The 24,974-nt window shown below is 42.4% G+C and overlaps 5 protein-coding genes across 5 annotated transcripts; all 5 read right to left on the bottom strand.

The window, feature by feature from the left end:
• Window positions 1–904: 904 nt before the first annotated feature.
• LOC117737966 (protocadherin alpha-10-like) lies at window positions 905–3,277 on the bottom strand. Its single transcript, XM_034544225.1, has one exon. It carries the CDS (start codon window positions 3,275–3,277, stop codon window positions 905–907), a length of 2,373 nt encoding a protein of 790 aa, XP_034400116.1.
• Window positions 3,278–4,163: 886 nt separating this feature from the next.
• Window positions 4,164–9,963, bottom strand: LOC117737965 (protocadherin alpha-4-like). The gene is made up of 3 exons (XM_034544224.1): window positions 7,582–9,963; window positions 5,496–5,645; window positions 4,164–5,012 (listed from the first exon to the last, which is right to left on the bottom strand). Exons 1-3 carry the CDS (start codon window positions 9,961–9,963, stop codon window positions 4,164–4,166), a joined length of 3,381 nt encoding a protein of 1,126 aa, XP_034400115.1.
• Window positions 9,964–11,003: 1,040 nt separating this feature from the next.
• LOC117737964 (protocadherin alpha-8-like) lies at window positions 11,004–13,415 on the bottom strand. The gene has a single exon (XM_034544221.1). The coding sequence runs from the start codon at window positions 13,413–13,415 to the stop codon at window positions 11,004–11,006; it is 2,412 nt and encodes an 803-aa protein (XP_034400112.1).
• A 926-nt stretch (window positions 13,416–14,341) lies between these two features.
• LOC117737963 (protocadherin alpha-8-like) lies at window positions 14,342–16,747 on the bottom strand. The gene has a single exon (XM_034544220.1). It carries the CDS (start codon window positions 16,745–16,747, stop codon window positions 14,342–14,344), a length of 2,406 nt encoding a protein of 801 aa, XP_034400111.1.
• Window positions 16,748–16,833: 86 nt separating this feature from the next.
• On the bottom strand, window positions 16,834–24,802 carry LOC117737962 (cadherin-related tumor suppressor-like). The gene is made up of 4 exons (XM_034544219.1): window positions 22,460–24,802; window positions 21,353–21,360; window positions 17,788–20,146; window positions 16,834–16,935 (listed from the first exon to the last, which is right to left on the bottom strand). The coding sequence occupies exons 1-4, from the start codon at window positions 24,800–24,802 to the stop codon at window positions 16,834–16,836; spliced, it is 4,812 nt and encodes a 1,603-aa protein (XP_034400110.1).
• Between the last annotated feature and the right edge of the window lie 172 nt (window positions 24,803–24,974).

Here is a 24,974-nt window from a genome sequence, read left to right as displayed (position 1 = left end):
TTTGGAAGTACAAACACTTTCATGTTCATGGTCTCATGCGACATCGTGTGGTGAAGTATATATATATACAATTGCAATCCGTTGTATCACATATATCATTTTAAACGGATAGCAAAAGTAGTCTGGTTTAAATATTTATCGAGCAACAACTTTCAAGATTCATTTTTCAATTGCTAAATGATCTGTTAATTTACAATATATCCTCCCAACAAAATACTTCAAATTTAATTTCAGAGTGTACACGCCATACTAAAACAAGTCCGATATTCAGAATTAATCGTGAATTAAAGAAACAAGTTTGATTGAAGGCACCATGAAATACAAATTGTCAACACACAGTCCAGCACCACGGACAGCACCTTGTCAGACTGCATTCGATTTCAGGGGCTGTTGCAAATGTTAGATCACAGTAGAATGATATCAGATACACAACGTAGCAAACTAAGAGCAAAGTTTACTGCTGATTATATTCAGGTAAAGAACCGCTTTAATCAATTAAATCACAAATTAAATACTTTCAACAGGACTAACGGCAGGTTTTGCAGCTGAATTGCACACACACAGAGAGCTCTATCTAAATAATATACTAGTTTGATATTCACACTTTAACATTCAAACTGTTTACTTAGAACATGACAGAAGTTTGGTATTTCTGCATGGACCGCATAAGTAGAGAACATAAGCAGCAAGTTCTAAAAGGACTAGAATTTGTATCACAACTATTGGAGGCAACTGATCTCCAAGATAACGATGGCTTAAACATGCATTAAACGTCTCCTAAGAAGTTATGGTATTGGCTGTTTCAACACAGGTAATGAATTGTGAGTCAAGGTTATTATTTGGCTTTTTTTTTTTTTTTTTTATAAAGGAAATTAAGTTACATTATAGTTTTATGATGGTATTATTATGTTGTAGCATTCAGCACATAGCCTACCTTGTCTTTGTTGGGTAAGGTTTGAGTCCGGGTATAAGTATCTCCTCCGTTAATACTGATCAGTTCACCATCGACCGGAGGAAACTGGGGTGGGAAAACCACTACGTCACTCTTCAGCGTGTCTGAGCTGAAACACACGTCATACTGCTGAGTAGATTTGGAGTAAGACCAGCTCCCGTCAGGGTGGGTGGTGATCATTGGGGCGCTGTACCTGCTGAAGCTGCCGTCGGTCCTGTGGCATTTGACAGCTATTAAACTGATGAGGCTCAGCAGAAAGATCACCGACACCGACACGATGCCGATCAGCAGATACAGGTTTAAGTCAGAGAAGCTGTCCTCCTTTAGGGGAACATGTCTGAACTGAGTCTGGATGTCAGCTGTGCTTTCAACCACCACCACGTCAATAGACACAGTAGCTGACAGGGAGGGTTCTCCGTTATCAGAAACCAACACCACCAAGGGGTGAGCTTTCAGGTCGTTGTCACTCATTCTCCTCTTAGTCCTGATCTCTCCGGTGCTGGTTCCGATCCGGAAGAGGTTGTTTCCTTTGGGCTCAGACAGGTGGTAAGAAAGCAGCGCATTGTATCCAGAGTCTGCGTCTACAGCCCTGATCTTTGCCACAAAGTATCCCGCTTCAGCAGAATAGGGGATGCTCTCACTGTTAACGGAGCCGTGCTCAGAATAGGGCGCGAGGATCGTGGGACTGTTGTCGTTCTCATCCAGGACTAAAACGTTCACAGTCACGTTGCTGCTGAGCGGAGGAACACCAGAGTCTGTGGCCTGAACTTTGAACTGAAAGGTGTTTAACTCCTCGTAGTTAAAAGACTGCAGACTGACTATGTCTCCAGTCTCTGAGTTTATATTTACAACTGTTGAAATTGGGAAACTTTTCGGATAATTATCCATTAATGAATAAGTCAATTTAGCATTTTCATCAGCATCTGCATCTTGTGCAGTTGTTCTTTTTACAATATCTCCCACTTTACTATTCTCTTTAACGTAAATATAGACATTGGCTTCTGAGAAATGAGGCGCGTTGTCGTTAATATCAGAAATGTGCACATTGATTACAGCAGTGCTAGAAAGAGGCGGACTACCTTCATCCGTGGCAGTAATGGTTACATTGTAATGTGTTACAATTTCTCTGTCAAGGAGACCGTCAACTGTGAGAGAGTAATAGTTTTTGTAATTTGACGTTAATGTAAAAGGGGCTGAGTCTTCCATTTTACAAGTGGTGATGCCGTTTTTCCCTCCATCTTTATCCGTCACAGTTACTAATGCAACGACGGTTCCAATTTCAGCACTTTCCTTTACTGGATTCATTAGTGAGGTTACAGAGATTTCTGGTGCGTTGTCGTTGATATCGACAACCTCTACCAGTACTTTAGAATAACCACTGCGAGGGGAAGGCCCCTGGTCTGTTGCTCGTACTCGTAATTCATATGCATTGCTTTCCTCGTAATCCAAATTAGCATTCACTGTGATCTCACCGCTTTCCGGATTAACAATGAATTTTTCTGGGTAGTTAACATTTACTCTTTTCATTAAAGCGTATTTGATGTCTGAATGTAGACCTTCGTCTAAATCGGTTGCAATTAGTGTCAGTATTGTTGTCCCAATGGGTGCACTTTCTCTGACTGTTACTTTATAAAGCGGTTTGTTAAACGAAGGCGTGTTATCATTACTATCTATCACGTTCACAAGAATCTGCATCGTGCCGGACCTTGCAGGTTTCCCCCCGTCTACCGCGGTTAATGTTAACTTAACAGCGGTTTGTTTCTCTCGGTCTAAAGCTTTCTGCAGCACTAACTCAGCGAACGCACTTTCCCCTCCGCTACTCACATCTATGGAGAAATGCTCGTTCGGACTTAACTTGTATGTTTTCACTGAATTGCTGCCTGTGTCCGCATCCTGGGCCACTGGGAGCGGATACCGCTCTCCCGTTGAAGACGACTCGGAGATATTAAACACATGGGTTTGCTCGAGGAATGATGGCGCATTATCATTGATGTCGACAATAATGACCTCGATGCGATAAATATTCATGGGATGGCTCAATAGTCCCTCTATATTTAAGGAACACTTCGGTAAATTCGGACACAGCTCTTCGCGGTCTATCCTGTCGTTAACAGTCAAAAGCCCTGTTCTTAAATTTGCCTCGAAATATTTCTTACTGTAGGCCGACACAATCCGAAATCCCCGTTCCTGCAGTTGCTGTGTTTGGATGTTTAAATCCTTCGCGATATTTCCCACCACTGAGCCTTTGTCCACCTCCTCCGAAACTGAATAGGAAACCTGAGCTCCAGACCAGTCAGATAAACAAAGGAGAATGGCGCACAGCATCCATACGGCCTCGCTATACTGATGACTACTCATCCTTTAGTTTGGAGGAGAAAATCAGGGAACCAGACGTCATTTATCCACGAAAACGGAAAAAGATCCACAAGACAGTGAAGCGCTCTTCATTCATGGACCATCTTTCAAGAGGACGTGAGTAACTATAACCCAGCCCCCACGAAACATACAGGCGGATTCCCATTTCACAGACAGCGGAGGAGGAGTTTTATGTCGTTAATAAACACGATGTGTGGTCTCGAGCGACATCTTGCGTTGCTTCGACAGACCACAGTGGACTCTTAATATCCACGGGAAGGGCGTTTTCATGAAAGATACACCTACATGTGTCATGATCGATTTTGTGAAGCCGCATATTTGTTTATTGGCAAACTTAAATACTGATATGAGAGAAAGAAGAAAAGAAGAATGAATTAATCAGAGAAGAAGGCTTTAACTGGAAAGAGAGACGGTAATATATTGATTATTGTAAAGTAGGAAACGGTTAAGTAATATAATAATTTACTTTTGTATGACTTTTCCGAATTGTTGCTGTTGAACATATTTAGTAATGTTCTTCCACTACAAAAACATACAAAACAAAGCATTTTTAAAAACAAGCTGTTCGGTATTTTTTAGGACGAAACCCTTCATTTCGTCCCTTGCACCCACCAACAAGCTCTGCCACGTGTAATAACAGTTAGTCTTAAGTACATGAAGTCAACCACGTGTCAGGAGACAGAGACCCGCATATAGGTTTCAGCACCACGGAGAGCGCCTTTTACGTTGAGCAGTTTATTATACCTTAAAAAAAACTGTAGATGTATGCAATCTATTATACTTCTTATATTGCCAGAGAGTTCGTATTAATGTGTTAATGTACGAGGAACAGAAGCTAGACGTCAAAGACAACATTGAGTGATTGACAGTGTTCATTCTTTAGGGCTCTTACCTTGTCTTTGTTGGGTAACGTCTGAGTTCTGGTATAAGTATCTCCTCCATTAATACTGATCAGTTCACCATCGACAGGAGGAAACTGTGCGGGGAAAACCACTACGTCACTCTTCAGCGTGTCTGAGCTGAAACACACGTCATACTGTTGAGTAGATTTGGAGTAAGACCAGCTCCCGTCAGGGTGGGTGGTGATCATTGGGGCGCTGTACCTGCTGAAGCTGCCGTCGGTCCTGTGGCATTTGACAGCTATTAAACTGATGAGGCTCAGCAGAAAGATCACCGACACCGACACGATGCCGATCAGCAGATACAGGTTTAAGTCAGAGAAGCTGTCCTCCTTTAGGGGGACATGTCTGAACTGAGTCTGGATGTCAGCTGTGCTTTCAACCACCATCACGTCAATAGACACAGTAGCTGACAGGGAGGGTTCTCCGTTATCAGAAACCAACACCACCAAGGGGTGAGCTTTCAGGTCGTTGTCACTCATTCTCCTCTTAGTCCTGATCTCTCCGGTGCTGGTTCCGATCCGGAAGAGGTTGTTTCCTTTGGGCTCAGACAGGTGATACGAAAGCAGCGCATTGTATCCAGAGTCTGCGTCTACAGCCCTGATCTTTGCCACAAAGTATCCAGCTTCAGCAGAATAGGGGATGCTCTCACTGTTAACGGAGCCGTGCTCAGAATAGGGCGCGAGGATCGTGGGACTGTTGTCGTTCTCATCCAGGACTAAAACGTTCACAGTCACGTTGCTGCTGAGCGGAGGAACACCAGAGTCTGTGGCCTGAACTTTAAACTGAAGGGTGTTTAACCCCTCGTAGTTAAAAGTCTGCAGACTGACTATGTCTCCAGTCTCTGAGTTGATATTCACCATTGAAGCTATCTGTGTAGCCTTCGTAGAACTGTCTATAAAGCGGTATGTTGCTTTCGCATTTTCATTCAAATCTAAATCTAGTGTAGTCAGTGTATGAATAGTAGTTCCAATCGGGCCATTCTCTTTCACATACACATTGATAATAGACTCCAGGAATCGAGGAGGATTGTCATTCACGTCAGAAACTTGAACAGTAATGACGCTGGTGCTCGACAATGAGGGAGTTCCTTCATCTGTCGCTGTAATTGACACATTAAACTGGGAAACACTCTCTCTGTCAAGAGGCCCGTCTACCAACAGCGAATAATAGTTTTTATAATTAGATTTTAATTTAAATGGCACAGAACCTGTAATTTTACAGTTTGTCACACCATTTTTGCCGCTATCATTATCAGTGAACGTTACCATAGCAATAGCTGTGCCTATGTCAGCGTCCTCTTTCACTGGACTCATGAGGGATGACACCGAGATTGTTGGAGCGTTATCATTGACATCAATAACTTCCACTAAGATCTTACTATGTGCACTGCGAGGAGGAGTGCCTCTATCTCGTGCCTGCACACGAATCTCATATGCTTGATTTTCCTCATAATCAATATTGCCTTTGACGGTTATTTCTCCAGTAATATCATTCAGGGCAAATATATCATCGGGATTCAAACGCCCTCTTTCTGTGAAAGAGTATACGATTTGACCATTCACACCGTCATCTAAATCAATAGCTGACAGTGATAATAATGCTGTTCCAGCGTTTGCATTTTCAGCTACGTGGACCTTATAAAGAGATTTACTGAACAAAGGGGAATTGTCATTCACATCCAGTGCATTAACTTGTATCTGTAAAGTCCCCGTTTTGGGAGGTTTTCCTCCGTCTATTGCCGTCAGTGTGAGTTCAATAAGAGCCTGTTTTTCTCGATCTAACGTTTTCTGCAACACCAACTCAGCAGACACACTCTGGTCACCAATGTTCTGTATATCCAAAGAGAAATGATCATTCGGGTTTAATGTGTAAGTCTTCACCGAGTTAGCGCCTCCGTCTGCGTCATACGCTATCGGCAGTGGATGCCTTTCTCCGACATATGAAGACTCGTACATATCAATTGTACTTATTTCTTCCAGAAAAGATGGCGCATTGTCATTGACATCATTAATAACAACTTCAATTCGATGGAGGCTGCGAGGGTTACTCAATACGGCTTCTACATTCAAAGAGCATTTTACCGTATTAGGACACAGCTCCTCCCGATCTATCCTCTCGCTAACGAAAAGTACTCCGGATTCATGATTTATGTCAAAATACTGTTGTTTGTATCCAGAGGTAATCTGAAGACCCGTGGAATGGAGTTGCTGCATATTGAGATTTAAATCCTTCGCGAGGTTTCCCACCGCGGTCCCTTTGTCCACCTCCTCTGACATCGAATAGGATATCTGAGCCACGGACCAGTCGCAGAGACAAAGCAGAGTGAAAAACAGACCTCCAAGACTACATGGTTCCCGAGCAGCCATCGCTGCTTAGGCAAAAGCAACGACTCCTGGTTTCTTCCTTTCGGACTCTCCAGGAAAATGAAAACTATCTTTTTTTGTTTGTTATGTATTCTCGTGTCGGGTCCTCTCTCTTCAGGGCTTCACTCATCTATAGGCTATTTCCACAAAGCACTGCCAGATGGTGACGTTTTCTTCTGTCATAAATGTAGGAGGAGTTTCTGAACGGTGACCATGATATTGTTCCGTGGTCTATAGCGACATCTCGTGAAGCTTTTGTATGGAGAAAGACGACCCAAAAGAGATAATTGTGTTTTTATTTAGGATCATTGTTATCTGTGAAATATAGTTTAATACATTCGTCTTGTTGTTCATGCTTTTTTTCATGACCTTAGTCTGTATTCGCTGAAACAAGGAAAATAACCTGCAAAATCAGCACCACAGACAGCACCCACATCTCAACACAGAGAGCAGAAAAAAGAGAACATTGTTCCAGCACCATGGACAGCGACCATGAGACGTTTTAAAGAATCTCTTGCCATTGCTCAAATAACTGCAGATTACTTTCCAAAACACCCTAAGACACAGTGAAAATATACGTCGCACATGTAATGGAATTGTTCTTCTGTCAAACCATCGTCGACACAGTTGATATTCAATAAAATACGGACAACTACGTAACTAAGCACCATCAAAACCAGATAGTTAAGTTTGGCATCGCACAGAGAAGATACATAAATGTCAGAGTTACGCCCCCATCTCAAGATCTCAATTATATCGAATAGTTATAATAGCTTCAGATAAGTGTTTTTCATAGGTAAAGTGGATATCGACTTAGAAATGAATGCAAATGATGTAATGACTTTAGAACAACACATAGACGACATCGGTCAGTCTGGAGGCATGACGAAATGTTTTTTCTCAATATCGCTGGAACAAAATTACGCACATATGTTACTTAACGGCAGAAAAGATTAACTTATTTTGATCAAAGCGAGGTATATCTTACCTTGTCTTTATTAGGCAACGTCTGAGTTCTGGTATAAGTATCTCCTCCGTTAATACTGATTAGTTCACCATCGACAGGAGGAAACTGGGTGGGGAAAACCACTACGTCACTCTTCAGCGTGTCTGAGCTGAAACACACGTCATACTGCTGAGTAGATTTGGAGTAAGACCAGCTCCCGTCAGGGTGGGTGGTGATCATTGGGGCGCTGTACCTGCTGAAGCTGCCGTCGGTCCTGTGGCATTTGACAGCTATTAAACTGATGAGGCTCAGCAGAAAGATCACCGACACCGACACGATGCCGATCAGCAGATACAGGTTTAAGTCCGAGAAGCTGTCCTCCTTTAGGGGCACATGTCTGAACTGAGTCTGGATGTCAGCTGTGCTTTCAACCACCACCACGTCAATAGACACAGTAGCTGACAGGGAAGGTTCTCCGTTATCAGAAACCAACACCACCAAGGGGTGAGCTTTCAGGTCGTTGTCACTCATTCTCCTCTTAGTCCTGATCTCTCCGGTGCTGGTTCCTATCCGGAAGAGGTTGTTTCCTTTGGGCTCAGACAGGTGGTAAGAAAGCAGCGCATTGTATCCAGAGTCTGCGTCTACAGCCCTGATCTTTGCCACAAAGTATCCCGCTTCAGCAGAATAGGGGATGCTCTCACTGTTAACGGAGCCGTGCTCAGAATAGGGCGGGAGGATCGTGGGACTGTTGTCGTTCTCATCCAGGACTAAAACGTTCACAGTCACGTTGCTGCTGAGCGGAGGAACACCAGAGTCTGTAGCCTGAACTTTGAACTGAAAGGTGTTTAACTCCTCGTAGTTAAAAGACTGCAGACTGACTATGTCTCCAGTCTCCGAGTTGATGTTTATCATTGTCGAGAGAGGCAGAGTTTTACTATTACTCTTTAAAAACGAGTAGCTCACCTGGCCGTTGTTGCTGAAGTCAGCATCGGTTGCCGTCACCGTTTTAATAACTGTCCCTACTTTGCTGTTTTCTTTCACATAAATATTTACTAAATCTTCCGGGAAACTTGGGGCATTGTCATTAACATCAGAAACATAAACGGTAACAACGGTGATGTTTGAAAGAGGAGGACTCCCTTCATCGGTTGCTGAAATTGTTACATTGTACTGAGGAGTTACCTCTCTGTCTAAATGTCCGTCCACCACTAAAGAGTAATAGTTTTTGTAATTTGTCTCCAATTTGAACGGAACCGTATTCAAGATTTCACATTTGATTTGCCCATTTTTTCCACTGTCTCTGTCTAGAACGGAAACAAGTGCAATGGCAATACCCACATCAGCGTCCTCCTTCACTGTTTTGAGCAGTGACGTCACAGTGAGCTCAGGAGCGTTGTCATTTACATCAATTACTTCTACCAGCACTTTACTATGAGCAGACAGGGGAGGCTGGGCTTTGTCTCTTGCCTCCGCTCGTATTTCAAAAGCTTTTCTGTCCTCATAGTCGATCTTCCCTTTCACTGAAATGATCCCCGTTTCAGGGTCTATTTTGAAAACATCTAGAATGTGCTCCTGATCCTGATTACGAAGAGAATACACTACCTCACTGTTTGTGCCTTCGTCAGCGTCGGTCGCATTTAAGGTGAAGATTGCCGTACCAAGAGGGATATTTTCAAACGTTTGAACTTTGTAAAGAGTGCTGCTGAACATTGGCGCATTGTCATTTATATCGAGTACATTTATTTTAATTTCTGATGTGCCTGAATTTGGTGGCGTTCCCCCGTCTACCGCAGTTAACATGAGCTGCATATGTGGCTTCTTCTCACGGTCCAGGGCTTTCTGCAGCACTAACTCTGGAGATAAACTCTCTCCTCGTTTGTGTGTCGACAGACTGAAGTATTCGTTTGGACTGAGCTTATACGCACTGACACCATTTTTACCCACATCGGCATCGCTTGCCTCCGACAACGCGAATTTAAACCCAAGCAAGGTGTTCTCTGCGATGTCCAGTATTTGGGATTTCGTGGTAAAAGAGGGAGAATGGTCATTCACGTCTCTAATTTCTATCTCTACGCGGTATAGCTTTAGTGGGCTGTTTATAACTGCCTCTACGTTTACAGTGCATTTGGGTTCATCTGTACAAAGCTCCTCTCGGTCTATTCTCTCATTGACATACAGGAATCCGGTTTTGAGATTTACCTCGAAGTATTTCCTCTTGGATCCCGTAACAACCTGAAATAAACGGGACTCCAAATCCTGCACATTGAGGTTTAGATCCTTCGCGATATTTCCGACATTCGTCCCCGGGTTTACCTCCTCTGAGACGGAGTAGGAGAGCTGCCCAGACGCCGCTTTCCAGAAACAATCCAACATCAACAGCAGAAGATACGTCACAATGGACCTCCTGCTACTCTGTGAAGACATAATCCCGACCGAAAAAGAACAAAGCATATGTCCACAATTGGTTACCGTGGACGGATGAGATGTGACAATATTTAGTCCAACACTAGTTCGATGTTCAGTTTAGAGAGGAAGACTCCATTAGGTCCTCCCTTCTCCCCCCGTGTTTCTTTGTGATACAAATCCACAGTCATTCCGTTTGTACCCAGGGAGGAGCCTCGACCTGTCTTTGTTACGGTCTATTGCGTCACTTTGTGGTCACCTATAAGAACTACACCTCATAAAACAACTGTAACATACACCTCCTCATTCATGAACGCCAACGAGCACGTAATTACAAATAGAACTATACATTATTGCAATAAGTGGAAAACATAAAAAGAAAATACGTATTTCAAAATCCATGGGCAATCTCGCACTTTTGACTGCACGGTGGAAAGCGGATTTTAAAGCATTGTGGAAAATAATCTGCTGTGACTTTAATTTATTAAATTATGGTAATTATGAATAGCCTACATTCAACTGTTATTCAACGTCAACAGTGAAATGCTGTAAACTGCATATTGTATTTTTTCTTTTACTGTATGTAGTATAGTTTGCATCATATCAGCCAATATATTCACATTTGCAGTAGAATCCCTGAAGTTTAGATGGAAGTAAGGGATTCACATTACGTATTACAAACGATTTGCCAAATTCACTCAACAGATTAACTATTTAAAGAGGATATAAAATACGAAATAGGTCAAACATACACTGTCTTAACCATTTTTGACAAAATAGTCATATTAGTCAGAATTATTTTTTAACAACACACTGGACTTTGTAACAGCATAAGACGTTATTGCAAAGATCCAAAATGACCGTTAGAGAACAAGATTAAAACATGTCGCTCCTACCAATTTCTTTTTACACTCTATTCTCAACACAATCAGAGATTGTCTTCAGCACCACGGACAGTGACACACACTTGCTGAGTGAGCAAAAGAGGGGAGATTGGAACAAGATAACAAGCATGGATCAACATATGACAGCAGCCTCATGGACTTTTGATTTAACTCAAATTAAATGAAGGGTTTACGTGATTTCAAAATTCTTACCTTGTCGTTATTAGGTAAAGTCTGTGTTCTGGTATAAGTATCTCCTCCGTTAATACTGATCAGTTCACCATCGACAGGAGGAAACTGGGGTGGGAAAACCACTACGTCACTCTTCAGCGTGTCTGAGCTGAAACACACGTCATACTGCTGAGTAGATTTGGAGTAAGACCAGCTCCCGTCAGGGTGGGTGGTGATCATTGGGGCGCTGTACCTGCTGAAGCTGCCGTCGGTCCTGTGGCATTTGACAGCTATTAAACTGATGAGGCTCAGCAGAAAGATCACCGACACCGACACGATGCCGATCAGCAGATACAGGTTTAAGTCAGAGAAGCTGTCCTCCTTTCGGGGCACATGTCTGAACTGAGTCTGGATGTCAGCTGTGCTTTCAACCACCACCACGTCAATAGACACAGTAGCTGACAGGGAGGGTTCTCCGTTATCAGAAACCAACACCACCAAGGGGTGAGCTTTCAGGTCGTTGTCACTCATTCTCCTCTTAGTCCTGATCTCTCCGGTGCTGGTTCCGATCCGGAAGAGGTTGTTTCCTTTGGGCTCAGACAGGTGGTAGGAAAGCAGCGCATTGTATCCAGAGTCTGCGTCTACAGCCCTGATCTTTGCCACAAAGTATCCCGCTTCAGCAGAATAGGGGATGCTCTCACTGTTAACGGAGCCGTGCTCAGAATAGGGCGCGAGGATCGTGGGACTGTTGTCGTTCTCATCCAGGACTAAAACGTTCACAGTCACGTTGCTGCTGAGCGGAGGAACACCAGAGTCTGTGGCCTGAACTTTGAACTGAAAGGTTTTTAACTCCTCGTAGTTAAAAGACTGCAGACTGACTATGTCTCCAGTCTCTGAGTTTATATTCACCATTGGAGATAACGAAGCTAAGTTATTATCACTGACTAATGAATAGCTCACCTGACCATTTTCACTAACATCTGTATCAGTTGCAGACACTGCTTTCAAGACTGTCCCAACAGGACCGTTTTCTTTCACATACATATTAATTGCAGTCTCTGAAAACCGAGGTTTGTTGTCATTTACATCAGAAACCTGAATAATAACCACGCTGGTAGCAGAGAGAGGAGGCGTACCTTCATCTGATGCTTTGATAATGATTTTATAGTGGGAAATTAGTTCCCTGTCGAGAGCTTCACCAATGACTAAAGAATAATAGTTTCTATAATTTGACTCTAATTTAAATGGAACATAATTTAATATCTCACATTTGACGTCACCGTTTTTGCCCCCATCTCTATCAAGAACTGAAACAAGTGCAATGGCAGTACCGATTTCAGCGTCCTCCTTCACGGTGCTGAGCAGTGACGTCACCGTTATGTCAGGCGCATTGTCATTCAGGTCCACCACCTCCACGAGTACTTTACACTGTGCTGTTAATGGAGGCTGGCCTTTGTCAGCAGCCTGCACACGAATTTCAAAGGCAGCATTTGTTTCGAAGTCAATTTTTCCTGTTACGGTTATTATTCCTGTTTCTGAATCAATTTCAAAAACTTCGAAAACCTGGTCCTGATCTTTTGAATTAAGTAAATATACAATGTCTTTGTTTGCCCCCTCATCAGCGTCATTTGCTGTCACTCTTACTACTGTCGTGCCAATGGCAGCATTTTCTGTAATGCTTGTTTTATACAATGTTTTTGTAAAGGTCGGTATATTATCGTTGATATCCAGAACATTAATAATGATCTCTGAAGTGTCGGATTTGGGCGGTGTTCCTGCATCTACAGCGGTTAGTGTGAGTTTAATTACAGCTTGCTTTTCTCGGTCTAATGCTTTCTGAAGAACTAACTCGGCTGACACGCTCTCTCCCTTGTACACTGCTAAAGACAGATACTCATTGGGATTTAGCTTGTATGTATTTATACTATTTATCCCGACATCGGCATCGTAGGCCGACAGGACAGGGAATTTAGCACCCGGCAATATGCTCTCTGCTATGTCGATAGTTTGGGATTTGGCACTGAAAGAAGGGGGGTTATCGTTTATGTCAAGGATATTAACCTCAATGCGGTAAAGTTTCAGTGGATTATTAATCACAGCCTCTACGTTCATTATGCATTTTGCAGCGTTCGCACAGAGCTCTTCTCTGTCTATTCTTTCACTGACGTAGAGAAACCCTGACTTCAAATTGATATCGAAATACTTTATCTTTGAACCAGCAACGATCTGAAACATACGCGACTCCAAATCATGCACATTAAGAATTAGATCCTTGGCGAGATTCCCAACAGAAGTCCCCAGGTTTACCTCCTCTGAAACGGAATAAGAGAGGTGTCCTGATACCGCTCCACAGTTATACTCCAAGACAACAAAGACCAGATATATCCCGATGGAGGTCTTTCTTCCTGACAGATGCATAATTCCATACAACGAGAAAAAAGCATAGATCCTCAAATCCATATGCTGGTTGCTTATTGAGCCCAAAAGATCGCTAGAAAGACCGAATCAAATGTCCGTATATGTTCAATGTTCATCTCCCTTCGCCCTGCGTCTCTAACAAAGCACTGACTCAAATGCATTCTTTTCAATGTGGGAGTGGCCTCCACACATCATTGACATGCCGGCGGTGTGGCGGTCTATAGTGTCACCTCATGGCCATTTTAAATAACTACAATGTTTTAAAATACACAATCAAACATTACTAATCCTATAGAAACCACTAGAATTAACGTCATTATTGTCAGTGATAGTTGTCAAAAACGACCGCATCTTCATTACTGAGTGTACCGTGTTGCCCTGACAACGAAGGAGAGTGCAATCGCCACATATTTCAGAAGTATAGAGTTTCGTTATGCTGATGCAGTGGGGTATTCAAAGCACACTTGAGTCGAAGCAGCCATTAATACCTAAAAAAACCTCTTGATCCCTATTAAAATTAGACAAGACTACCACCCGTGAGTGAATTGTTTCACTTTAAATGTGGTGTTTATGTGAAGAAATATTCTCAGTGCACATTATAAGCAGTGTAATTATTATTTACGGTATCTCCATATGATTTATGATATCGTATGTCTTATAATGTATAATCAACCAAAATATATCAAATTTAGTATCTAACAATTCATCTCTTTATTAATTTAAATTGTGTGATGATACCATGTTTATAGTTTATAGACATTTAGATACATGATGTCAAAGCAATACATTGCTTTTATTTCCAGAGCAGTATATGTGTATTGAATGATGTGTATTAAATGTTATGGCTTGTTTTACTTTAGGAACTTATAGAAGACGTATACAAGTAAATATAATGCCGTATTGAAACACAACTTTTACTGAATAAACTAAACTAAAGAAAAAAATATTCTTACCTTGTCTTGGTTGGGTAAAGTCTGTGTTCTGGTAAAAGTATCTCCTCCATTAATACTGATCAGTTCTCCATCTACAGGAGGAAACTGTGCGGGGAAAACCACTACGTCACTCTTCAGCGTGTCTGAGCTGAAGCACACGTCATACTGCTGAGTAGATTTGGAGTAAGACCAGCTCCCGTCAGGGTGGGTGGTGATCATTGGGGCGCTGTACCTGCTGAAGCTGCCGTCGGTCCTGTGGCATTTGACAGCTATTAAACTGATGAGGCTCAGCAGAAAGATCACCGAGACCGACACGATGCCGATCAGCAGATACAGGTTTAAGTCCGAGAAGCTGTCCTCCTTTAGGGGAACATGTCTGAACTGAGTCTGGATGTCAGCTGTGCTTTCAACCACCACCACGTCAATAGACACAGTAGCTGACAGGGAGGGTTCTCCGTTATCAGAAACCAACACCACCAAGGGGTGAGCTTTTAGGTCGTTGTCACTCATTCTCCTCTTAGTCCTGATCTCTCCGGTGCTGGTTCCGATCCGGAAGAGGTTGTTTCCTTTGGGCTCAGACAGGTGGTAAGAAAGCAGCGCATTGTATCCAGAGTCTGCGTCTACAGCCCTGATCTTTGCCACAAAGTATCCCGCTTCAGCAGAATAGGGGATGCTCTCACTGTTAACGGAGCCGTGCTCAGAATAGGGCGCGAGGATCGTGGGACTGTTGTCGTTCTCATCCAGGACTAAAACGTTCACAGTCACGTTGCTCCTGAGCGGAGGAACACCAGAGTCTGTGGCCTGAACTTTGAAATGAAAGGTGTTTAACTCCTCGTAGTTAAAAGTCTGCAGACTGACTATGTCTCCAGTCTCTGAGTTTATATTCACCATTGTTGAGAGAGGCAATGAGTTACTGTTACTTTTAAAAAATGAATAGGTCACCTGGCCATTTTGATCGATGTCAGCATCAATTGCTGAAACTGTTTTTATAACTGCTCCTATTCGACTGTTTTCTTTCACATAGACATTGATCATGTTTTCTGTAAATAGAGGTATGTTATCATTTACATCTGATACATGTACATTGATAACGCTCGTGCTAGAGAGAGGGGGGCTGCCCTCATCAGACGCAGTGATGCTGATACTGTATTGAGATCTGCTCTCCCTGTCAAGAGGTCCGTCCACAACCAACGAATAGTAATTCTTATAATTTGACTCTAATTTAAAAGGAACATCATTGGAAATTTCACAGTTCACCATCCCGTTTTTACCTCCGTCTTTATCAAATACTGAAACCAGTGCAATAGCGGTGCCAATGGCCGCATCCTCCCTCACGGTGTTCAACAATGATGTCACTGACATTTCAGGGGCATTGTCGTTGACGTCTAAAACTTCAATCAATAATTTGGCATGTGAGGTCATCGGTGAGGAAGCTCCATCACTAGCTTGTACTCTGATCTCAAAAGCATTATTTTCTTCAAAATCGATATTCTTTTTATTTGTTACAGTCCCAGTTTTTTCATCGATAGCAAAGAGATCAGTTTGTTTCCCCTGGTCTATTTCAAGAAAGGAATAGGATATTTGTCCGTTGTGACCTACATCCAAATCAGTAGCATTTATTGTTATTATTGGCGTGCCTATCTTTACATTCTCATACACACTGGCTTTATACAGAGTTTGACTGAATACAGGAGGATTATCATTAATGTCCAAGACATTAACTATAATTACCATACTCCCTGATTTAGCAGGAGTTCCTCCATCAATGGCCGTCAGTGTGAGTTTAATCACAGGCTGTGTTTCTCTGTCTAAAACTTTCTGAAGCAATAATTCGACAGATACACTCCCTCCTTTGTGCGTGGCTAGAGAGAAGTGTTCATTTGGGCTCAGCTTGTAGGTATTTACAGTATTTTTACCGACGTCTGCATCGTGAGCTCGTTGCAAGGGGAATTTAGCCCCTGCTGCTGTACTTTCGGTAATGTTAATCACTTGTGACGTGCTTCGAAAAGACGGGGAATTATCATTTACATCTAAAATGATAATTTCTATCCGGTACAATTTTAACGGGTTATTAATAACAGCTTCTACACTGAGGGTACATTTGGGTTCATCGCCGCAGAGTTCCTCTCGATCTATTCTCTCATTAACATACAGGACACCACTCTTTAGATTTACCTCCAGATATTTCCTCTTTGATCCAGCAACGAGCTGAAACATGCGGGACTCTAAATCCTGAACATTAATGTTCAAATCTTTGGCGATATTTCCGACAACAGTCCCCAGATTTACCTCCTCTGAGACGGAGTAAGAGAGCTGACCACATACCGTTTCCCAGTAGCAATCCAGCAGCAGAAACACGAGATAAATCCAAGCAGGGCTCGTTCTGCTCGGTAAATACATAATTCCATTAATCGAGAAGGAGCATGTAGGACAACATGGGTAATATTCCACAACTACCACGAGATCAAGATCAAAGATGATATATTCTAATCTGAAACGTCGAGATTTCCATGATCAAACCAGCCAGCCGCTCTTTGTCGTCCGACCTCTCTCTGTAACAAAGCCCAGCGATGCATCGTCCTCTGAATCTGGGAGGAGCCCAACGACACCAAAGGCACCGTACACATGTGGAGGTCTACAGTGTCTCCATGTGGACATTTACCATAACTACATGCTTAATAAAACAATGGCATTGGAATAAATTATACATTAAAATGTTCCTTAAACAAGAAACAATTGCTGAAACCAAAGGGTAAAATAATATAGGACGCTCAGCACCGTAAATATTCACAACCTAACGATGATGCTATTTGGAAGACAGCATCTTTGAGAAATGAACTGAAACCCTTTATACAAAAACGCGGACAAAACTGAAGCGCAATCTGACTGATAAATGATGAAATATGTGACTTCATGTTGAACCGTTATTGCAAAATATATGTGTTAATATATTTAAAAACAATCTTAAACAACGTTTGGTTTTGCATCATGTCCTGCGAATGTTTAACAAGTTTAGTTCAGCACCAAGGACAGCGACACACCCATAGAATAAGAAACAGCAGCCAAACATTACTGAATTAAAAACATAAACCAACAAAGAAACACCCATAAAACTTGCACATATAGATTTAGATTTTTGTCTTGATGAAAAAAAGGAGTGTCAGTGCTAAATATAAATGCCATGATCACTGCAGAGCACCGCTCTTTTTTTCTTACCCGTACAGTTACATGTGTCTATACAAAAGCTATAACTTTGTTTACTTCGACTTTGTATTACTGTCACAGTTTAAAGGGAGAGTAAGTGTAAATGGATGTTTTTTTACCGCTATCCAGGGCTCTTTGTCGTGGGCCGACATAAAACAGCATTTTATTGTAACAAATGATCCCTCTGCCGATAGAAAATGTGAAACAAAGAGTCCTTAATGTATTCAATATCTTACCTTGTCTTTGTTGGGTAAAGTCTGTGTTCTGTTATAAGTATCTCCTCCGTTAATACTGATCAGCTCACCATCTACAGGAGGAAACTGTGCGGGGAAAACCACTACGTCACTCTTCAGCGTGTCTGAGCTGAAACACACGTCATACTGCTGAGTAGATTTGGAGTAAGACCAGCTCCCGTCAGGGTGGGTGGTGATCATTGGGGCGCTGTACCTGCTGAAGCTGCCGTCAGTCCTGTGGCATTTGACAGCTATTAAACTGATGAGGCTCAGCAGAAAGATCACCGACACCGACACGATGCCGATCAGCAGATACAGGTTTAAGTCAGAGAAGCTGTCCTCCTTTAGGGGGACATGTCTGAACTGAGTCTGGATGTCAGCTGTGCTTTCAACCACCACCACGTCAATAGACACAGTAGCTGACAGGGAGGGTTCTCCGTTATCAGAAACCAACACCACCAAGGGGTGAGCTTTCAGGTCGTTGTCACTCATTCTCCTCTTAGTCCTGATCTCTCCGGTGCTGGTTCCGATCCGGAAGAGGTTGTTTCCTTTGGGCTCAGACAGGTGATACGAAAGCAGCGCATTGTATCCAGAGTCTGCGTCTACAGCCCTGATCTTTGCCACAAAGTATCCCGCTTCAGCAGAATAGGGGATGCTCTCACTGTTAACGGAGCCGTGCTCAGAATAGGGCGCGAGGATCGTGGGACTGTTGTCGTTCTCATCCAGGACTAAAACGTTCACAGTCACGTTGCTGCTGAGCGGAGGAACACCAGAGTCTGTGGCCTGAACTTTGAACTGAAAGGTGTTTAACTCCTCGTAGTTAAACGACTGCAGACTGACTATGTCTCCGGTCTCTGAGTTTATATTCACCATTGTTGAGAGAGGTAATGAGTTACTGTTACTTTCGATTATCGAAAAGCTCACCTGACTGTTTTGATCGATGTCAGCATCAACTGCAGAGACTCGTTTTAGAACTTCTCCAACCGGACTATTCTCTTTTACATAGACATTGACCAACGTGTCTGAAAAACGGGGCGAGTTGTCATTGACGTCGGAAATATAAACCGTAAGCTCACTGGTGCTCGTGAGAGCAGGGATTCCATCGTCTGTAGCTGTGATGGTGACATTATAATGTGAAGCACTCTCCCTGTCGAGCTCACCGTCTACCACCAACGAGTAATAGTTTTTATAATTCGTTTCCAATCTAAAGGGGCTGTCATTTTTAATAGCACAATAAACTGCTGCATTTTCACCTCCATCTCTGTCCAGGACGGAGACAAGTGCAACAGCAGTGCCTATTTTGGCATCTTCTTTCACTCTGTTTATTAATGATGTAATAGCTATTTCAGGAGTGTTGTCATTTAAATCCAACACCTCTATTAGTACTTTGCACTGTGCTGCCATTGGAGGAACGCCTTTGTCACTAGCTTGCACACGGATTTCAAAAGCAGGGTGCTCTTCAAAGTCAATCTTTCCCTTGACTGTCAATATGCCCGTGTGCTCATCAATTTGAAATATTTCTAAAACATGGTCTTGATCTTTGTTGCTCAGTGAATATGAAATCTCCCCGTTTGGTCCTTCATCCGCGTCTGTTGCCCTTACTGTAATTACTGATGTACCACTAGGTATATTTTCAGTAATACTTGTTTTATATAATGTTTTTGTAAATATCGGGGTGTTATCATTATTATCCAAGACCTGTATTATTATGTTCGATGTTCCGGATTTTGGAGGTGTCCCTCCGTCTACTGCAGTCAATGTGAGATTAATTACAGTCTGTTTTTCTCGGTCCAAAGGTTTTTGGAGCACTATCTCAGCAGAAACACTATCTCCTTTGTTTACAGACAACGAAAAGTGTTCATTTTTATTTAGCTTGTATGTATTAATACCGTTTTTGCCGACATCGGCATCATAGGCCGACAGCACAAGAAATGCAGTCCCAGGTAGAGTGCTTTCTGCTATTTCGATACTTTGAGATTTAGCACTAAAAGACGGATAATTGTCATTAACATCTAGGATATGTATTTCTAAACGATACAGCTTCAATGGGATATTTACCACTGCCTCTACGCTCACTGTGCATTTCGTTGCCTTAGCGCAGAGCTCCTCTCGGTCTATTCTCTCACTGACAAAAAGAACACCAGTCTTAAGATTTACCTCGAAAAATGTTCTCTTTGATCCGGTAACAATCTGAAACATACGAGACTCCAGATCGTCGACATTGAGGTTTAGATCCTTGGCTATATTTCCAACAGATGTCCCCGGATTCACTTCCTCTGATATGGAGTAGGAGAGCTGCCCGTACACCGCTTCCCAGTAACAGCCCAGCAGCACAAATAACACGTATGCCACTACAGGAAGCCTGTTAATCGAAGACATAATCCAATCCGACGTGAAACCAACATAGAACCAAGTCTTTTGGATGCCGAGTATTGACTGAAACTGTGTTCCTTTTTCCTCTGATTTGTCCACAATGCAGCTGATTTCTCAGCCGTAGCGCTCTGCTTCTGTCTCTCTTTGTGTCAAAAGCCCAACAAGAAAGACATCATGACGCTCTTTATCTGGGAGGGGCCTGGGTATTTAAATACAATCATCTGTGTTATGGTCTATAGTGCCCCCCTATGGTCTTTTGGATTCATTACATTACAAACCAGAAGGAAAAACAGCACAAGGTCACAGAAGCCATCTCTATTTGATGCTCAGCACAAAACTGGCTAATTTATTTTAAAACGAACAGAAAGCTATATAGGAAATATCACGTGTTTTTTTTTAAAAAGCTGATTGTATTATCTGTTAATACGCAACGTGTTATGCATTTCAACATGAGGGTAAACTATACCTTTGGGATTGGCATGCTTATTTAACTGATATGTAATCCACGCAATCCTTCACAATATACCGCAAATGCAATAGCAACAATAACAATAGAATAATAATTTATCAAAGGATGTTTGTTGATATGCTCAAAATAAATGTAAGTATAGCAAATTGAAAGCATTATCAGAATATGAAGGAGTAGGCCGATACCGCACGGAAGTAACACACGTCTCTTATATATAAAGTACATTAGTGGACTTTGAGAAACAAAACCAAGCAACCCCTGCAAACAATTCGGCCATATATATGATGCCAAACTGTGCGCCACCATAAACAAACTCCATCAGAGTTATTGTCAAAAGAGAGATGAACCGGGACACTTAGAACCGGCGTGAACAGAGGCGCCGCAACTGAACAGGCAACCTAGGCAATTGCCTAGGGCCCCGAGCTGAAGGGGGCCCCGAGGGACGGCCGACGTCAATGACAAAATAATGGAACCCCTTTAGACGCTGCAACGACTACGCATCGGAAATGCCCCCACATGGCCCTTTCCGAGTTGTCACTGGCTAGTTGCTAGTAGGGGGCCCCGACAGACGGCTGATATCGCTCCATATCAGCGACACAACTTGAAACCCCCGTAGACACTGCAATGACACATCGGGAATCTCCCTAATGGGGCCACCTTACTAGCCGGCATCGACCTGCGTTGCCGGTCAAACACAAACAAACAAAATGAAAAAATGAAGCGAACATATCACTCTGGGCACACGAAACGAAAAAAAAAACAATAAGAGGATGAAAAGAAAAAACGTGACAGTGGCAAGTGGGAATGTGGAAGCTATGTGTGTTACATTATGAACAAGTAGTGCTGCCAGCCAGCCTGCCATCCCAAACATCATCCACCAGGCACCAAATACGTTTACTGCACATCAACCTCTTGAACCCGGGTGCAAATCAAAACATTTAACAACAGATAAGCTTCATACGAAGACTGATCACAAACAAATATAGCCATCAAATTAAACAGAATAATCTGGGCTACAAGAATATATAAGCTCCAAACACTAACTAAATGAATTACCAAATATCAAATTTCATATCGCAGAATTTCGTCAACCGATTGGCGCGTTTTGGTGGCTAACGCTACGTAGCATTATGCTACACAATGAAACAGCGTCGCATAAGAGAGCAGACACTCCGCAGATTCCGTGTAAAGTGAATTCAGCCATTTTCTTCTAAACACATTCATAGCCACACAATAAGTTAGTCCTTTGCTGCCAAAGCCAATGATATTTTCTCCCATAATAAAGCATTTGTTGTCAAATGTTAAAACTGATACCAGCATCAAATCAATTTTTCTGTCAGTTTAGTCTGTCTAAACTGGTGCTAATTTGTATTTGGAATTATGTTTTTGCCCCATGGTCCTTCTTGCCTAAGGCCCCCAGGGGGTCTAGAGACGCCCCTGGGCGTGAATAAAAGTAAAAAAGTTTTTTTTTAAAATCCGTGTCACATTATCAGCAGCTCAGGTCAAGAATTATCTAACTTTCCTTGATGTGTAGAAATACAGTACAAATCTTCTATCTACACCAATCTTATTAACCGGGTTTGACTATTTTTTTACTTCAGCACCATGGAAAGCGAACTTAAACAGAACAGACTGGCTTACACATTGTAGACGATGACGGATACACAACTTCACCATTTTGAAATAGGTGAAAATGGCATAGATCTGTTTTCACACTGTGTGTTATATGTCAAAAAATGCAGAAAAGAAGGAATTAAAAAATAACTAACTAGAAAGCAAGGACAGCATAATCACAGTATAATCTTAATCTGTAGGCGATTATAAACTTGTTACTCTTACCTTGTCTTGGTTGGGTAAAGTCTGAGTTCTGGTATAAGTATCTCCTCCATTAATACTGATCAGTTCTCCATCTACAGGAGGAAACTGAGCGGGGAAAACCATTACGTCACTCTTCAGTGTGTCTGAGCTGAAACACACGTCATACTGCTGAGTAGATTTGGAGTAAGACCAGCTCCCGTCAGGGTGGGTGGTGATCATTGGGGCGCTGTACCTGCTGAAGCTGCCGTCGGTCCTGTGGCATTTGACAGCTATTAAACTGATGAGGCTCAGCAGAAAGATCACCGACACCGACACGATGCCGATCAGCAGATACAGGTTTAAGTCAGAGAAGCTGTCCTCCTTTAGGGGAACATGTCTGAACTGAGTCTGGATGTCAGCTGTGCTTTCAACCACCACCACGTCAATAGACACAGTAGCTGACAGGGAGGGTTCTCCGTTATCAGAAACCAACACCACCAAGGGGTGAGCTTTCAGGTCGTTGTCACTCATTCTCCTCTTAGTCCTGATCTCTCCGGTGCTGGTTCCGATCCGGAAGAGGTTGTTTCCTTTGGGCTCAGACAGGTGGTAAGAAAGCAGCGCATTGTATCCAGAGTCTGCGTCTACAGCCCTGATCTTTGCCACAAAGTATCCCGCTTCAGCAGAATAGGGGATGCTCTCACTGTTAACGGAGCCGTGCTCAGAATAGGGCGCGAGGATCGTGGGACTGTTGTCGTTCTCATCCAGGACTAAAACGTTCACAGTCACGTTGCTGCTGAGCGGAGGAACACCAGAGTCTGTGGCCTGAACTTTGAACTGAAAGGTTTTTAACTCCTCGTAGTTAAAAGTCTGCAGACTGACTATGTCTCCAGTCTCTGAATTTATATTCACCATTGTTGAGAGAGGCAATGAGTTACTGTTACTTTTTAAAAATGAATAGGTCACCTGACCATTTTGATCGATGTCAGCATCAATTACTGAAACTGTTTTTATAACTGCTCCTATTCGACTGTTTTCTTTCACATAGATATTGATCATGTTTTCTGTAAATAGAGGTATGTTATCATTTACATCTGATACATGTACATTGATAACGCTCGTGCTAGAGAGAGGTGGGCTGCCCTCATCAGACGCAGTAATGCTAATACTGTATTGAGATCTGCTCTCCCTGTCAAGAGGTCCGTCCACAACCAACGAATAGTAATTCTTATAATTTGACTCTAATTTAAAAGGAACATCATTGGAAATTTCACAGTTCACCATCCCGTTTTTACCTCCGTCTTTATCAAATACTGAAACCAGTGCAATAGCGGTGCCAATGGCCGCATCCTCCCTCACGGTGTTCAACAATGATGTCACTGAAACTTCAGGGGCATTGTCGTTGACGTCTAAAACTTCAATCAATAATTTGGCATGTGAGGTCATCGGTGAGGAAGCTCCATCACTAGCTTGTACTCTGATCTCAAAAGCATTATTTTCTTCAAAATCGATATTCTTTTTATTCGTTAAAGTCCCAGTTTTTTCATCAATTGCAAAAAGATCAGTTTGTTTCCCTCGACCTAAATTACCGAATGAATATAACACTTGTCCATTTTGACCTGCATCTAAATCGGTAGCATTTAGAGTGAATATTGATGTTCCAATCTTAGTGTTCTCATACACACTAGCTTTATACAGAGTTTGACTGAATACAGGAGGATTATCATTAATGTCCAAGACATTAACTATAATTACCATACTCCCTGATTTAGCAGGAGTTCCTCCATCAATGGCCGTCAGTGTGAGTTTAATCACAGGCTGTGTTTCTCTGTCTAAAACTTTCTGAAGCAATAATTCGACAGATACACTCCCTCCTTTGTGCGTGGCTAGAGAGAAGTGTTCATTTGGGCTCAGCTTGTAGGTATTTACAGTATTTCTTCCGACATCTGCATCGTCAGCCGTATGCAGAGGAAATGTAGCCCCTGCTGCTGTAATCTCTGTAATGTTAATTACCTGTGACGTGCTGAGAAATGATGGTGAATTATCATTTTCATCTAAAATTATTATTTCAATCCGGTACAATTTTAACGGGTTATTAATAACTGCTTCTACGCTGAGGGTACATTTGGGTTCATCGCCGCAGAGTTCCTCTCGATCTATTCTCTCATTAACATACAGGACACCAGTCTTTAGATTTACCTCCAGATATTTCCTCTTTGATCCAGCAACGAGTTGAAACATGCGGGACTCCAAGTCTTGGACATTGATGTTCAAATCTTTGGCGATATTTCCGACAACAGTCCCCAGATTTACCTCCTCTGAGACGGAGTAAGAGAGCTGCCCACATACCGTTTCCCAGTAGCAATCCAGCAGCAGACACATGAGATAAATCCACGCAGAGCTCGTTCTGCTCGGCAAATGCATAATTCCATTCGTTGTGAAAAATCATAGATTCGGCCAATAACGACCATCAAATCAAGAAACTAAATACAATATCCCCCATAAAGGAGTTGTTTGGAATATTTCCTCTGCAATAAGAATACCGCTCTCTCTC

This window comes from Cyclopterus lumpus, chromosome 10 (genome assembly GCF_009769545.1).
Source record: "Cyclopterus lumpus isolate fCycLum1 chromosome 10, fCycLum1.pri, whole genome shotgun sequence".
Classification (NCBI taxonomy): Eukaryota; Metazoa; Chordata; class Actinopteri; order Perciformes; family Cyclopteridae; genus Cyclopterus; species Cyclopterus lumpus.
This window is presented reverse-complemented; position numbering and strand designations above follow the sequence as displayed.

Bases quoted from the DNA above. Each gene is read 5' to 3' on its own strand.
- LOC117737966 (XM_034544225.1), bottom strand. From the start codon at position 3,277: ATGCTGTGCGCCATTCTCCTTTGTTTATCTGACTGGTCTGGAGCTCAG.
- LOC117737965 (XM_034544224.1), bottom strand. From the start codon at position 9,963: ATGTCTTCACAGAGTAGCAGGAGGTCCATTGTGACGTATCTTCTGCTG. The intron at 5,646-7,581 runs GTAAGATATACC...ATTCGTGTGCAG, and splicing joins CGTTGCCTAATAAAGACAAG to GCACGAGATAGAGGCACTCC. The intron at 5,013-5,495 runs GTAACGTTCACT...AACACCCTTCAG, and splicing joins TAGGCACAGCTATTGCTATG to TTTAAAGTTCAGGCCACAGA.
- LOC117737964 (XM_034544221.1), bottom strand. From the start codon at position 13,415: ATGCATCTGTCAGGAAGAAAGACCTCCATCGGGATATATCTGGTCTTT.
- LOC117737963 (XM_034544220.1), bottom strand. From the start codon at position 16,747: ATGTATTTACCGAGCAGAACGAGCCCTGCTTGGATTTATCTCGTGTTT.
- LOC117737962 (XM_034544219.1), bottom strand. From the start codon at position 24,802: ATGTGTCTGCTGCTGGATTGCTACTGGGAAACGGTATGTGGGCAGCTC. The intron at 16,936-17,787 runs GTAAGATATTGA...GGCTCCTCCCAG, and splicing joins CTTTACCCAACAAAGACAAG to ATTCAGAGGACGATGCATCG.